Consider the following 16969-nt stretch of genomic DNA (forward strand, 5'->3'; position numbering starts at 1 on the left):
ATCCCGCCTTTGCCTATGCCAAGCCTCCTTCCTCATGACCTTTGTCACGAGTGGAATGCTTCACCGGCTCCTGGCAGAGTTGTACATTTAAAATTTAGGTCTTCCAGTGGTTTAAATATATGTGTTTTGTGTGTGTGTGTGTGTGTGTGTGTACGCGCTACACTTAAATTCTGTATCCTCCAAGAAATTTTTAAGAAGTCCCTGAGAGAGATGAGAGATTGTGTCATTAAAAAAAAAAAAATCTTGGATTTATATTTTAGGGATCAGAAACTCTCTCCAATAGTGGATTGATTATACTCAAGAAAATCCTATTTCTAGTAGTAAAACTGAGTCTAATTAAAACTGCATCTTAGGGAAAAGGGCACCAACATATATTGCAGTTTAAAATGGCAGAGCCCATTTGGACAGTAGTTTGGAATAGAATTTTAAAAGGTCTTGATAACTCATGGCTTACTCATGCTACCTCTGGGAATCTATCCCAAGGAGAGAATCCTAAATAGAAAAAGGCTTTTTGTACAAAGATTTTTCAAAGCAGAATATTTATCATAATGAAAAAACCTCTAAACCTAAACATCGAAAAAGGGGTTGAATTATCGAGGTGATTTTTCAAATGGTAGAGTAAAAAGAAGTGTATCACATGAAAAACTACTATGTTACTTTAAGAATTGGTTATGAATTAGGTACATTATGGTTATAGCTATGGGGGACAGAGGATGAGATGGCTGGATGGCATCACTGACTCGATGGACGTGAGTCTCAGTGAACTCCGGGAGTTGGTGATGGACAGGGAGGCCTGGCGTGCTGCGATTCATGGGGTCGCAAAGAGTCAGACACGACTGAGCGACTGGCTTATCTGATCTGATGGGAAACAAATTTATATATTATTTAAAATGATATTTCCATTTTTCCCCTGAAATACCGTTCACATTGTCACACATTGACATATATACACTACCATGTGTAAGATAGCTAGCTAGTGAGAAGCTGCTGTTTAGCACAGGAAGCTCAGCTCAGTGCTCTGCAATGACCTAGAGGGGTGGGTGGGGAGAGAGGGAGGCTCAGGAGGGAGCAGACATATGTATACCTATGGCTGATTCCAGCTGTTGTACAGCAGAAACCAACACAACATTGTGAAGCAGTTGTCCTCCCAGTAAAAATAAATAATTAAAAAAAAAAACCAGGATTGTGTTTCAGTGGTAGAACTATTAGGCAACTTTTACTGTTCTTCTTTAAAGTTCATATTTCCATAGGAGGAACAGCCCTCTTCTATTATTAAAATTCGTAAAGGATGTCACGAATCGGATTTCATGCCTTTCAGTCCCCTTCCTGTCTACTGTGCCTTTGTCTAGGACCTGGACCTCCTTTCTGCATATTGTGGATAAATCTATGTAACCATGGCTCTTCTAAACTCAGTCCTCACCCAGACAGTAGTCAGCTAGAACAGATTAACTATGGAAAATTCAGAAGTGAAGATGGATTCTTTCTATTCCAGTTCCCCCTCATCTTTCATGAGCAGTCCTGATGAAGAGCTCTTTGAGTAGGGAGCAACAGCTCAGAAGAAATCCACTTGCCCACATTGTGAAAGAAACCCAGTGCTAGTTAGAGCAATACCTCTTTTCACTATTTCTGAGTTTACCTTTTTTTTTTTTAACCTTGTGATTAAGCAAGTATTGCTTGATAGAGGACAAAATGCATCTGTAAATTTGCAAAGCATCAAATAATGAAAAATAACTTATTAAATGTTATCATCTTTAGTGACTGAGAAAACTCAAGGAGGACAAATATTAGAAGAGAAAGTCATTGCTTTCATGATACCCAGCAGCCATGAATATAGTTTTTAATAGTTATAAGATATATTCCTTGGTTCTTTTTTCATGCAAAACATAGTATGTTTTGGAATTATGTCATTAAAAAAAAATTTTTTTTTAATTTTTGGCTGCATTGGGTCTTAGTTGCGGTATGAGGGCTTAGTTGCCCTATGGCATGTAGGATCTTAGTTCCCTAACCGGGGATCAAACCAGAGTCCCTTACATTGGAAGATGGATTCTTAACCACTGGGGCACTAGGGAAGTTCCATCTTCTATTATTAATTAAAGTAGATTTGGGGGTGGATATGGCAGTGGCCAAGTCTTTTTCACTGAAACACAAGAACTTGGCATTTCAACCTCATGTATGTTTCCTGATTTCCATTTGTTACAAGTTTTTATGTTGTAAACACATATTTCAGTAGTTCATCTTTACTTTCATTGCTTGGAGTGCTTTCATAAAGTACAATGGCCTTTTTCTAGTTCAGAAATGGGTGTATGTGGCTGAGCGCCCAAAGGTTTCCCATGTTGGAAATACTAAGAGGGTGTTTTGTCATAAAGAACCAAATCGAAGAAAAACAACAACTGAGACAACCATTATTGCGCGTATGTTTGTATTTTGAGGGGGGAAGAGAAGGAACACTTGTTTCTTTTTTTATTTTTTCCCCCTTTTCCATTTTAGACAAAGCCCGTTGCATTTGCAGTTCGGACAAATGTCAGCTACAGTGCAGCCCACGAAGACGATGTTCCCGTGCCAGGCATGGCCATCTCATTTGAAGCAAAAGATTTTCTGCATGTTAAGGAAGTAAGGAGAGTAACTGCAATTTCTAGCTGCATGATTTTTTTTTTTTACCTTGAAATATCACTTCTTCTCATTACTATGAAATAGCACGTGTACAGCCGTGATTATATAACATACACATGAAATCAGTGCCTCTCAACCTTTTCCAAAATAAATATAATCTTTTTAAAGAAGAAAAAAGTCACAGGCTTCTTGGAATAACCTCAAGGCTCCCCTGGGCTCTGTGACCCAGAAATCGAGAACCACTGGAGTAGATGATCCTTTTTTTATACTTAACCTGTACTTTTTCTTTTAATGTTTAACCTTGACCATGTGTCATTTGCCGCTCATGTCCCAAGTTTAAGCATCTGGGGAGAGTTTAATAATAGTATCTAGAATTCACGGTCTCTTCTCTGTGCTAACAAGGTCTAAACTCAGGCCGCTGGTGCACTTTCTCCTTCTTTGGTGGTGAAATGCTATAGGGGAAGGAGAAATGGATGGAATTAGAGCCAATGAGACAAGAAATAGATATCAGGAACATCCCTTTTCCACCATGCCAAAAGCCTCCACTTTCTGTTAACAATGACTCAGTCTGTAAATTGGAAAAAATTCACTCTTAATTAAGGTTTATTTTGAGTCAACATTTATCAAAGCCCGCTCTGCCAGAGATTTCCCCTCCATAATGTTCTCAGGCTGTGAGCGTGAGACTTTCTTGAACCTGTAGGAATTTACCATTGGAACACTTCCATCTAGGGAACAGTGTGTCCTAGGGAGCATTTGTCAATGTAACTGCTCAGGCACTAAAGGCTATGAGTGAAAGAGGTGATGACTGCCACTGAAAGAGCCTAGAGAATATAGAGCCTACCATTTCTTTAACTTTTCAAAAGAGTGTTATTTCTATTCAGCTAGGAAAAATTAAAAGTTTAAGTGTCAGTCGCTCAGTCGTATCTGACTGTTTGTGACCCCATTGGACTGTAGCCCACCAGGCTCTTCTGTTCATGGGATTCTCCAGGCAGGAATACTGGAGTGGGTAGCCATTCCCTTCTCCGGGGGATCTTCCCAACCCAGGGATTGAACCTGGGTCTCCTGCATCGCAGGCAGATTCTTTACCATCTGAGCCACCAGGGAAGGAAGTCCCTTGGCTAGGAAGGAAAAACAGAAAAAATTCTCAGAAGTACAACAAGCCTTAACTTTCACTTTACAACAGAAAGTTAGGTGAATCCAGGCTCCCATCCCAAGGGCTGATCCTTAGAGAAAGAAAAGAAAAACAGAATGGATTTTCTTCTTTGAAATGCTGACTTTAAAAAAGAAAAAAAAAAGCACAACATAAGAGTTACGAATTAAGTTTTGTTTGGGCCAAAATGAGGACTGTAGCCCAGGAGACAGCACCTTGGATAGCTCTGAGAAACTGCTCCAAAGAGGCAGGGGAGAAGGCCAGTATCTATGTGCTTTTGGTGAAGGAGGAGTACATGCAATTAAGCACGTATTTTTGCAGAAGGTTTCTGCTGGTCATGAGGAGCAGTTATCATCAGGAAGAGCTTTAGTGCTTTCCTAGATATGAGGAGATGTAAGATTAGGCTCATAAAATCAGCTCCTGAAAATATCTCTCTGAAGACCTGTTCTGCCAGTTTTTTCAAAGCACAGAGTGCCTCATTTCTGTCCTCCACCCTGAACTCCTTTCAGGGAGTGTTGAAGGTCAGTGGCTGCAACAGCACATGATTTAATCCTTGCAGAGGCAGATGGCAAGTGCCAGTGCCAGTTTGTAGTTGACAGAAATGTTCAAGAATGGGCTTGAAAAATACTATTCATTTGAGGGACATCAAACCAGATCCTAAAGGTATAGGATAAATATTCCAGACACAAGAGAGAAATTACCAACATTCACATAAGTCGAGAAATCATTTGTGAACACCAGATTGTGGTCATTATAAACCTGTTTGCAACAAAGATACAATTTGCTCTGACATCAGATATTTCAGGTGAATGTCAGTATTTTTCACTCATAATACTTCTAACTACTCTGATTATACAAGAGGAAGACATTCTGTAGCATTCCGTAGTTCCTAATGGTCTCTTGTCAGGAAGAGCTGTTAATCTTTGAATAGGAAGAGCTTACCCTCCTCGTGGTGCCAGCAGCTGCAATGGAATTCAGAAAATCTCACGGTGAGGAAAGTGAAGGCAGAGTCAAGCCAGAGACGGATTGTTGAGCATCCTGAAAATACTTCATTTTTAGCATACTCAACACCTGAACCTACAGGTTTTCTTGACTTGTGATATTTGAGGCAGAGTTCTCTGTAATTGTCATAATACTTCTCTCCCCTGAAAAATGTTAACCGGGAAGATAAAGGATGTGAAGATTCATTTAACTTCTGTGCGCTGATCTGAACAATTTTGATTTTCTGTTTAGAAATTTAACAATGACTGGTGGATAGGGCGATTGGTTAAAGAAGGCTGTGAAATCGGATTCATTCCAAGTCCAGTCAAGCTAGAAAACATGAGGCTACAGCATGAACAGAGAGCCAAGCAAGGGAAATTCTACTCCAGGTAGGAGACAAACATCAAGTGTTCGTGTCAGAGTTCAGACTGTACAATCATTCATGAACCGTTGGTTGCTGTAATCTCCAATCTTTATTTTGTGTTAGAAAACTTACATTGTATTCGTTTCTATAATGATGCGAAATCCATTGTCAATGACCATATTTTAGTATCACCAAGAATTTCTTTTGAGCGCCCACAAACAAGTCAAATAGAAGATGCTTTGTGGTTTGGAACATCCATCTCCATTCACTAGTATTTTATTACTCTTGGGCTCTTTTAGTTCAGACTGGTGATACAGTTTACTGAGAGCATTACAAATCCTGTATTTTAAAAACATCACCCAGCCTCTCATTTTCATCCTCTTCAAGAGAGAATCAAATTAAGTGTTACCATGAAGAAAAGAAAAGAGCTAAGGTCATAGAGTATTAAATTCAGGCTTTAGTGCAGAGGAAATTCTGAAGCCCTAATCTTGCTGAAAATACTCTGGCATCAAGCAATCGTGGTGACTAATCCCAGTATCCGGAGCTGCCTGGCATGGTAGGAAGATGTTTTTGAAATGACAGTCTCAGAGACCAGCAAGGACCAGCTCTTGTGGTCTCTGAGTTTCACTTTCACTTAAGAAACTCAATTTTCAGTTCTACCCACTGCTTAACACTTAAAGAGAAACTCGGTAAGAAAGCAGTTAAAATTGTCCTTGCAGATAGCAATTAGATGAGTTATGTAATAAGCTGGGGCCAAATGGTCTTTTTTCCTAGGAGTCCTAAGGCTGTTTGCCCCTCACAAGAATCATTAGAAGGGCTCCTCGAATATGGAGTAAAGGTGAAAATGACCCCCTTGCAGACAAGTACAGGAACACGATATGCTTCTTCCAGTGAGAGGATATGATATAGGCAAGTCTTTTCTTTAATGCAAATCACTAAGCTTTTGTTTCCTGAAGTTTATGTATTATCTGTTTCTATGAGGACAAAAAATCCTTTGTCAAAGACCATATTTTAGTGTCAGCAAGAATTTTTTTTGAGTGCCTACACACAGGTCAAATATAAGATGCTTTGTGGTTTGGAACATCCATCTTCATTCACTAGTATTTTTTTTTTTTTTCTCTTTTTTTGCCTAAGTAGGTGAAAATATTGTTTTCTTGTTTTCCTATTCAGAGGTTTTTACATTTGTCTCCAAACATTTTAAATATACTTTTTGTTTTGAGGGCATAGCTAGAATTCAGCAGTATTATAAAACTCAGATTTGTAGGTGAAAAAAAAAAATCAGCAGAAATCAAAAGCAGTAGAATTGGAGCCTGGCTCAAGAACATGACATTTTTATGGAATTAAACGTGAAGGGCAAATTTGCATTCTGAACATTTTGACTCTTTGCACTGTTTGTCACAGTTTTACACAACTCAAATAATACTTTGTTATGAAAATTCAAAGAAATGTAAAATAAATTCAAAGACTTAATAGTTTAGGGGGAAAAAAAACTTCTGGAAGAAAATGTTTTGGTCTTGCTAATGGGTATTTTTAAATAACTGCCAAAAATGGCTTCTCTAAATACCACTTTTTTACTACTTTTACATGGTGTCTGGTGTCCTTGTTAAACATGCTAGCGTATCTTTTAAGAACCTTAAAAAGCCACAGAGGCCTTCTGGTGGTTGCTTAAAGCTTTTGATGTTTGTCTTTTTTACACATTAAAATGCCAGGATGGTAGCAACAAAATTCAGCCTGTCACTGGTATTTTAGTGGAATTTATATTTTCTTCTGAATATTCATAAAATATTAAACATATATAAATATTTACAAAATCTCACCCTTGGATACATAGACACTGTAGCAGATTATGTCCACTAGACCTGGGCTTGGCAATGATAATAAACGTTTGGCCATAAGATTGTCTTGCTGACATTCCATGTCACTCTTTTAAAATATTCCTTTCCATCCACCTCTGTGAGGGGGTCATGAAGTGTATCATTTTGCATGCAGATCACTGGTAAAAACATCAATGCCACTGATCTTATATTAACTCCAAAGCTTTTAAGACACTAAAGCATGTCTCAGATCAAACTTCAGAATTTGGTAGTTCTGAAGTTCAGATCATTCCTAAATGAGCCAAGTTGAACCCTCCATGTTAGCCATGTTTGAGAAATGTTCAAGGTATACTCTGAGAGTTAAATCATGGAACACTGTCATGCTCTCTCAAGTATCTTTTAGAGAAGGGATCCCCAACCCCCAAGCCATGAACCAGTACCAGTCCCTGGCCAGTCAGGAGCCAGGTCCCATAGCAGAAGGTGAGCTGCACACAAGTAAAATTTCACCTATGTTTACAGCCACTCCCCATCACTTGAATTACCTCCTGAGCTCCACCTCCTGCTCAAAGAACTCAGTAAATGTAACACACTTGAATTATCCAAAACCAATCCACACCCTCTGTTCCTTGGAAAAATTGTCTTCCACAAAACTGGTCCTTGATGCCAAAAAGGTTGAGGACCACTGTTTTAGAGGTTGGCAAATTTTATTATTGCTGTGTTGTTGGGTTTTGTTTTTTTTTTAATAGATTGCTCATGAACACTTGAGTACTGTACATCTTGGTACACAAAAAAGAAGCAAGCTGCTTCTGGTGTACAAGAAAAAGGAGCAGGAACCCAATGAAAAAGAAACAAGTTTGGGTGTTAGCCTGCGGGCTCTATGCATTGCTTCCGAGAGTCTTGAAAATGAGAAACAAAGGAAATCTTTGCTCTTAATCTATTTGCGATCCTGGCAGAGTTTGATGGGTGCAGCAGGCACCCTAGTTTTCCTCAGTCTCTCAGGGCCTTTTCAAATTAAGCCTTGAATCTGAAACAAGAGACCTTGACACAGATGTTTCAAGCACTTCAGGAACCCACTGGGAAATTACTCTTTGCCTCCTTGGAGGCAAGGCAGATTTAAAGTTCAATAAAAACATAATGAGTAATCATGTTTATTGAGCAGTACAAATGTCTTCATCTCTGAAATAAGTGTCAGTTGTAATATAAACTTTTGCTTTACTCCAGTAAATCAGGAGGAAATTCATCATCCAGTTTGGGTGACATAGTACCTAGTTCCAGAAAATCTACACCTCCATCATCTGGTAAGTAGGTAGTAAGTGCTGAACAGTGCATACTGCATTTCATGCTTTTCTCCGTCTTACCTAGTTGTGTGAGTTTCCATAGACCAAGTCACTCGTTAACCCTCAAGATGTTCAGAGGGAGCAGAAATGAGAATGGCATTAGGAACAACATGGGCAACTTTCTGCCTTTGAAAAAAAACCCAGACATGGTGTCAGTGTGTTCACGGTTTAGAAGATGATGAGCAGATTTAACTTTCTAGTCCCCTCTACACGGTGGTCCCTGGTACACTGTCATGGTCTGTAGATGAATGAACATTCACCATCAATCAGAGTGCCATGGGAGGTGTTGGCCCTAGTGTTAAATTAAAAGAGAAGGATTAAAAAGTTTAGAAAAGTGAAGAAAGAAGGATGAAGTGATGATGGATTGATGGGTCTGACGTGAACTCTACCCAGGAAGCTCCGTGGAACATGGAGAAGACGTACAGAGACACTGAACAAAAGATGGAAACGCTTCCAGGAAGAGTAATGACTGTTTTCTTCCCAAAGCCCTGAAGAAGAATGTGAATTTCTGATTATTTTAGTATAAGTCAGTATTGTTCAAGACATACTTGAAAAATGATTCCTTGTCTATCTGCAATTCATTAACTGAATTTGTATTTGCTCAGCCTGGCAACTCTACCATTCTGTGTTGAACTTGGAGTTCTGTATCAACAGGAGACAAATGGGTTGAATTAGGTGAAAATTTATGATCGGAGTCTTAGTTTGCTAAGAGATGCAATTGAGAGTCAGAGGAAGATGGTAAGGATGGGCCAGTGGAGCCTTTGGGTGATTTCTAGGAAGCTAGAAGTGGGAAGAGGTCAAAGACAGAGAATTCTGCCCCTGTGGAGAAATGAAGGAACAGTATAATTGCACCGTGACTGCCAGGTCTTAAGGGTCCCCCTTGTTACTGATGATTGTACCTTGTTCCCCGATGTTGGCAGCTTTCATAGACCCATCCCAGCTTCTTAGTTAAAACTGGAGGATTTGTTAAGTGAGCAAAGTCTGAGCACAATAAGAAATCAATTGTTTTAGAATGTATATTGATTTCCAAAGTCGAGTACTTACAGCTAGCTATAATTCTAAGTTAAGTAAAATAGTATGTTTGAAATGAAACATCAGAGCCCTTTAGGTATGATGTGAGGTTGTCTTCCCCTGATTGGTGGTGATTAGATAGTCCCTGAGTGCCCAATGGAAAGGAAGCTTCTCTCTACCCCTCAAATGGGTGGAGTTGCAGTGATTATAGTGAAAACCTTATTCTCTTCCTCTGTGTCTTCAAAACTGTCTCAGAGACTCCTGAGAACTGTCACTAGGTCCTGAAATAGGAAAATGCCAGTTCCTTGTGTTAAACAGCATCCCTGCCCTCAGATTGGCAGCCCCACTTCTGTCAGCCCAGAAGTTTTCTGTTTCCTTTAATTGAAATGTAGCCTTCTCATCATCTTGGCAATATAATGAGAGCTAACAACATGCATTTTGAAGAATAAGTGAGTGTGTTTCGAAAGTAACATTTCATTTCTGTAGCTGGATGTTATGTGCGTATGTGTTAAGTTGCTTCAGTCATGTCCAACTCTTTGCAATCCTATGAACTCTGTCCATGAGATTCTCCAGGCAGGAAAACTGGAGAATACTGCCATGCCCGTTAGTCATTCCTGAACATCAAGTTCAATTAAGAGTTTCATATAATAAAGATGACTTTTTATTCAATATCCTGTGAGAACCCATAATGGAAAAGAATATAAAAAAGAATGTATTATGGAATCACTTTGCTACATGGGAGAAATTAACATGATATGTTAAATCAACTATACTTCAATTTTAAAAAGAGAAAAGTACAAATTATATTCTTTAAGACATGGATAATTTTTGAAAAACAATCTCTTCATCATCATCACCTTACAATGTGCAAGTGCTGACATTTTTATTTGGTTAAAAAAAAAAAACAGTGTAAAGAAAAGAAAGAGATTTTTAACTTCACCCAAGTTTTATACAGAGACAGTTTTATAATTTGGAATCATTTTTTTGAATACCAAGTGCAAACCACCCTGTGACTAAGTGAACTAGAAATATTAACCACCTACAAAATATGTAATAGATACATTGTAGGCATGTGAGTGCTCAGTCTCTCAAGTCGTGTCTGACTCTTTGCGACCCCATGGAATGTAACCTTCCAGGCCTCTCTGTCCATGGGATTTCCCAGGCAAGAATACCGGAGCAGGTTGCCGTTTCCTTCTCAGTTGGATCTTCCCGACCCAGAGATTGAACCCATGTCTCCTGCATCTCCCCCATTGGCAGGTGGATTCTCTACCCGTGAGCCACCAGTGAAGCCCTAATAAGTACCTTAGGCTCCGGCTGTGTTTTTGTATCAATACTACAATTTACCTAATAGGAAAACCTAAGAAAATTCTACAGAGCAGTTCCCCCAATCTTCTATAGAGAGGTTCCAGGGAAACCTGTTGAACCTATCAAATGTGGATTGGCCTCCAATGATTAATCATCATTTTTTGTTTCCCAAGGCCCTGTCTACAAGTAAGCTTACCCATTATAAGACCAAAGAATAGAAGCACTTGCCCCAAGTAAATATAATTGGAGGGTCTCCAGGATTTGGGAAAGGAAAAATTTCCACCTCAGACTTCTGTGGTGGTCCGGTGGTTAAGAATCCACCTGCCAATGCAGGGGACGTGGATTTGATCCCGGGTCTGGGAAGATCCCACATGCTCCGGGTCTACTAAGCACACGCACCATAACTACGGAGCCTGCAAGCCGCAACTCCGGGAGCCCATGCACCGAGAGCCCGTGCTCCACGGCAAGAGAGGCCACCACAGTGAGAAGCCTGCACACCACAGCTAGAGAGCAGCCCCTGCACTCCACAACTAGAGGAAACCCAGGCCACAGCAACAAAGATCCAGCACAGCCGAAAACAAATGAACGTAAAAAGAAAAAGTAAAAAATTTCCACCTCACCCCTGGGGAACGAGGTAGTAGCTGGTTGCACAAAGCATACTTTATACCTACATGTGTGTGCAACCCTAGCACATCACTCAACTCGACCCAACTGTCTAAGATTACATTTGAATTTAGAGTTCAAAAAACATTTCCACGGCTCTCTGCCAAAAGCAAAATAATTTTTAAAACTAAAGCATGCTCATGAAGAGGACAAAAATAAACCACTTTTAAAGGAGACAGTTTTCCCAAGTAAATACTAATGTTTGCCAAGGTATGCTGATGCAAGCATGAAATGTAAAAGGAGCATCTCACACCTCTCAGAATAAGAACCATCTGAGCCTATTAAAGTATATAGACTCATTTAAAGAGTCAAACATGCTTCTCAAGTTTTAGTAAATTTCTTGAATGTGTTTTGAAAGTAGCCAAATGATTTAGAATTCTGTGTCTCAGGACAAATGTAGATGCTTTTAGATCTAAGTTAACCAAAGTCAGGACTAGAAAACTGTGAAGTCTTCAGTGTGGGATTTTGAGCCCTTATGTCCAAATGCAGGTAAATTGCAAACCTGACTCAGGATGTGTGGGGGTGGGGGTGGGGGTGGGGGTGTGGGGAGGGGGGCGGATGTGTGGGTGGGTGTAGCCAAACATCTGGTCTATGGCTCAGCTCAACTTTTTATGCATTGTCACTCTTCCTTTAAATAAAAAACCCAAAGGACCAATCATAAAATTCAGTTCCTGAACTTTACCATCCCAAGGTCCTGTCAACTCTGAAAGACCACTGAGTATCCTTAATTTCAGAGAGACTGTCAAGGGTACTGTCCCTTGAATGTAGTCTTTATAAGTCCAATAACAGATTAGAAAGGTAGAGCATATTGGAATTGACCACCAAAAGGGAAACTGATTTGGGTGGTTGTTGTTTAGTTGCTAAGTTGTGTCAGACTCTCTTGTGACCTCATGGACTGTAGCCCATCAGATTTCTCCATCCATGGGATTTCCCAGGCAAGAACACTAGAGCGGGTTGCCATTTCCTTCTCCAGGAAGGAAGATCCTTCTCTGGATCTTCCTGACCCAGGGATGGAACCTGTGTCTCCTGCATTGGCAAGTGGATTCTTTACCACTGAGCCACCTGAGAAGCCCTTGATTTGGATTAAGACGTACTATAGCAGGGATTCCTAGTCAGTTAGGAACTGGGCTGTACTGCAGGAGGTGAGCGGCAGGCTAGCCAGCGAAGCTTCATCTGTATTTACAGCTACTTCCTGTCACTCACGTTACAACCTGAGCTCCACCTGTTAGATCAGCAGCGGCATTAGATTCTCATAGGAGTGTGAACCCTAACCCCTAAAGTCAAGACATAATATCTTGAGATTACCACAAAATAGAAATAAAGTGCACAATAAATGCAGTGCCCTTGAATTATCCCCAGACCATTCCCCCGACCAGGTCCATGGAAAAATTATCTTCCACAAAACTGGTTCCTGGTCCCCAAATGCGGGAGACCACTGTACTGTGGGACTAATGAAAACCTGACCCACATCCTCTCCATCTTATGCAGGAAGACACGAATAACATGCTCCCTAAACTGAGATTCAAGGAAGAGCCTCATTGGGTGGTATACACGTCAGCATTAGTTCAAATCACTGGGCATGTTTCATAATGTTTCTGTTGTACAACACATGCTGATCCTAGAGCTTATCCAAAAGCACAGATGGGATAAAGAGAAAGACATATTTACTGGGCATATCTAACTACCTACCAGGAACTAATGCAGACCATTGTGACTCATGGAGAAAGAGCACCCGACCTCAGCTTCATGCACGCAAGAGCTGGTATTTGCAACACTGTGCTAACTGCCAGGTGTTTGCTCCATCCCAGTATTTCGACCTAATCAAATAAAGAGGAACAATTCAACAAGACAGCTCATTTTTGAAAGGCTGAGTGAATCATCTAACATCCATAATAACTTCAACATTGAAAAATAACGTGACGGCTTTTGGATGATCTCCGGTCATTTGGAAAGGTTCACGGCGCCTGTCGTGAGCCAGGGCAGCCAGTGTTTCACAGGGCATGGAAGCTACGGTGTTGAAACACCAAGCTGTCTGTCCTTTCACAAGAGTAATTTGGTCCTTAAATCTGAATGGACTGTGGTTTATATTAAGAGAATGACATGAAAAGAGAGAGTGACATACATAATATGAGGTTTTCCTGGGACAAGTTGATTTCTTCTTTTCTTCTTCTACTTGATCCCATCCAAAGGACAGAATAATTTTCCAGTGGGCTCAACTCCATAATGTCTTCCTGAATCCTGACTCTTGAGGACATGACCCCACTCGGGAAGCTTAGGGAACTGGATGAGAGCACCAGGATCGTTGCAGGATCTCAGCTGGAGAGGCAGCCTGGTGGAGCATATAGCGCCACAGAGGCAGAAGTAGATACTGAGCTTTTGCCAAAAACAAGTCCCTTCAACTCTGAGAATTTATCTTTTCAGTCTTGAGAAATAAGAGAGTTGCCGTTGATTATGCAAATACTTTCCAGCTCTGGTTTCTACCATGGATCAAATTCTGTAGTGATTGCATGTGGATGCATTGTATAAACCTCATAAGGAGATGATGAATCTTTTTCATTGAAGATGTTAATTTTTCAGTGCTCTGTTTTCAGAGCCAAGGAGTTTAAAAGGTAAAAGCATGTCAAACCACAGACCTAAACCCCTCATTCTCCAGATGAGGAGATCAGTGGTATAATCCCTTGGGTTTTACTGCCCTTCTGCTGCTGCCTCTCATGTAAATCCAGTGAATTTATATAAAATCATCAGGAGGCTATTTAGGCCATTGTATAAGACTCATTTGGAGGTCATCACATCCAGTGGCTTCTAATTAGTTTTCCATCAGACCTACCTCAAGATTGCCCAGATCATGGTGAAATCATTTCCATCTGGTCCATCCTGGGACCCTCTGGAGTCATTTGTCTTGTGTATAACTTCTTTATGTCACTGGATTTAGGATTTTCTGTTCTCTCTGTCCCTCACATGCCTTTTATAATTTCAGTGAACCATTTCACACTGCCCTTATGTTCAACCAAGCTCAAGAAGAAATTGGAAGCATAAAGTGATCAAGGTTGCTGATTATCTGAAAGCTGGTTTAAGCTATGGGAAGAATTGAAGGTTTTCTGTCCTGACAGCTGATTTGGAAAATATCAATATTATATTTGAAACTACAAATTAAAAAACTTGTTTCTCTAAAAAACAAAATCTTATAGATTGAGCATGAAACCAATGTATCCAAGCACACAGATATTATGAGAGGATCTTTAATTTGATAACATTCTTTATGTGTTTGACCTTGAAACTTTACTTTGTTGACTGTGCTTAGCGCTGTGTGATAGATCTTTGACTGTGATTAGTTTTGTTTGCTTTTCATTTTATTTTTTTGATAACCAATTTTTCCTCTCCCGTCTACCTGATGATTTTTGAATTGTTTGTCTGTATATAGCTATAGACATAGATGCTACTGGCTTAGATGCAGAAGACAATGATATTCCAGCAAACCACCGCTCCCCTAAACCCAGTGCAAACAGTGTAACGTCACCCCACTCCAAAGAGAAAAGAATGCCCTTCTTTAAGAAGGTAACATGAACTTCCAAGCTTGCGTCTGTCCACGCGCTCAACTGCACTGCGTCACATTTCTAGTCCTGTGGACTGTCTGCGTCCTTGATAAAGCCAATAACATGCATGCTTTGTTATTCTTTGTTTCTTTTCCATGCTGCTGTAGCTAAGCAGAAGCAGAAATCGGTAAGTTCACATTGACATAAGCTGTGTTTATCCTGCCCCTGGCATCATTAGCATTCAGTCCCACAGTTAACATTCAACACGATCATTTCTGTCCTAAGAAAAGAATGTATCAAGCAGCTAATTGAGTCCATTCAGACCAGCTAAATTCAGTGAGTGACCTGTGGAAGCACCATTACAGTACCTAGCCTTTTTGATGGAATAACAGCTACCACCAAGGGCATTCGTTCCAACATTCTAAGAACGTCCAATGCTGAAGACTCCATTTGTAATGCACCTCTCTCGTGCATGCTTCTGTCTCTATCACTTTCTTTCCTCCAGAAATTTAACTGATAATCAAGCATATGAAAAACCATTATTAGATTCTGATTTATGATATCCAGATACATAGCTTGTACTAAAAAAAAAAATTTTTTTTTTCAATTCTTCAATTTTTAATTTAGTCAGTTATTTAAACTTCTAATCCACTAGGTGCAAAATCTGCAGATGAACAAGACCAGTGGAAAACTGCAGGCTTGTTTTGGCGGTTTACTGTGAGTTCTTCCTATTGTCATATATAAATCCTCTCCCCATGTTCTTGCCTCCTCCGTCACTCAGATCTCAGCATCCCACCCATCGGACGGTGACACGGTGGCTATGCGTAGAGCCTTTGCCACTGGCCAACCAAGATGCTACCCAGTGATCCTCTTGGTTCCCTGACTGGAAGCTAGGGTACTGCTGAGCTCTCTTGACTCCAAAATCTGTTTCTTCCAAGCACATTTTGTAGCTCTGAAGCATTATTTTTTAAGGATAATCTCCCCGTCCACAATCCCCACTCCTTTCTTTCTTTTATATACCACTGTCCACCGCCTGTTGTGCTGTGCTGTCTTTAGAGTCATTCTTTCTAATGTCAGCAAGTCCAGCACAACCTCTCACGACATACGTGGGCATGGAGTCGAACCTCCTCTGCCTCCAGCTCTCCACACCCTGAGCCCTTCTCTTCTGTACAGTAGGATTCTGCCCTGTGGAGGAACTGAGTCATCAGTGAGGTGTCAGATGCTGAACTATGTTTTGTTTTGTTTTAAAAAATAAACTGTGTTTGCTTTCATTGTGGAAGACCGAGATACTCCAAGCAAAAATTAAAACCCTGGATTTTTGTGTGACCACCGAAAGCCACAGCCAACTATCCATCCACGACAGTGGGTCCATTTCTCGGTCCTTTCTTCTTGTCGCCGCTAAAACTTAGAGCCAGGTGACTTAACAGGGTTCAGAGCAGCAGAAACCTAAAAATTCAGCATTGCTCAGCTGCTCCGAGCTTTACCCTACAGGAACATGAATGAAAACCGTGTTTATTGATAGGTTTTTCTGAAGTTTGCGGACTCCTAAATTCCAAAACATGAAAAATGTTTATTGTAATTCTTCCACTAAATAATTTCAACAAATTACACTTAGCAGGAGAGGATAGATAAAAAAGGATGGTGTCCTGATTCATAGGGTATAAAGTTCCAATATTCCATCAAATAAGGTAATTTCTGTAGCTACCCTACTGATGAAGAAGCTGATTGATTAGCAGCATTGCTATTAATAGTTGGCAGTCACAAATCATAGGAACCCAAGACCCATCTAATCCTGGGCCACTGAATATTTAAAGACTTGAAATAAAATTTCTTGGAAGCTAAAATGCATGCAACTGATATTCCTAATTATAATGATGGAAAAGGTATTCTTAGACCGCATAGTTATAAGGACTTGGCTTCTAAATATTTTCCATCTGATCCCAGGTGGTATAAATGCAATAACTGAATAATTTTGCTGGATTAATTTCATGTCATAATCTCATGAATATGCTTATGATGCCTTCGGCACTGGTATTCATTCTTCTTATGTTATTAATGATGTGGTCAGCTTCAATACAGACTTTTCAAAACCAAAAAAAAAAAAAACCAACCTGAGAAGCAGTAAGATTGTTTCCATGTTTTAGGTTTTGCTTTCAGAGTGATGCTTGTGTGGCATTTGTGCTGTCGCTGTATTGTTTGTC

General features: G+C 40.1%; 1 protein-coding gene across 6 annotated transcripts in view; it reads left to right on the top strand.

The window, feature by feature from the left end:
- CACNB2 (calcium voltage-gated channel auxiliary subunit beta 2) overlaps nt 1-16969 on the top strand; it is a 428799-nt gene that overhangs the window by 378438 nt on the left and 33392 nt on the right. For all 6 annotated transcript variants that reach the window (XM_055543950.1, XM_055543956.1, XM_055543954.1 and 3 more), the window contains 4 exons: nt 2488-2610; nt 4994-5130; nt 8141-8217; nt 14657-14790. In XM_055543950.1, coding sequence (XP_055399925.1) covers nt 2488-2610; nt 4994-5130; nt 8141-8217; nt 14657-14790 — 471 coding nt within the window. The remainder of the gene's footprint in view (nt 1-2487; nt 2611-4993; nt 5131-8140; nt 8218-14656; nt 14791-16969) is intronic.

This window comes from Bubalus kerabau, chromosome 13, assembly GCF_029407905.1.
Source record: "Bubalus kerabau isolate K-KA32 ecotype Philippines breed swamp buffalo chromosome 13, PCC_UOA_SB_1v2, whole genome shotgun sequence".
NCBI lineage: Eukaryota > Metazoa > Chordata > Mammalia > Artiodactyla > Bovidae > Bubalus > Bubalus kerabau.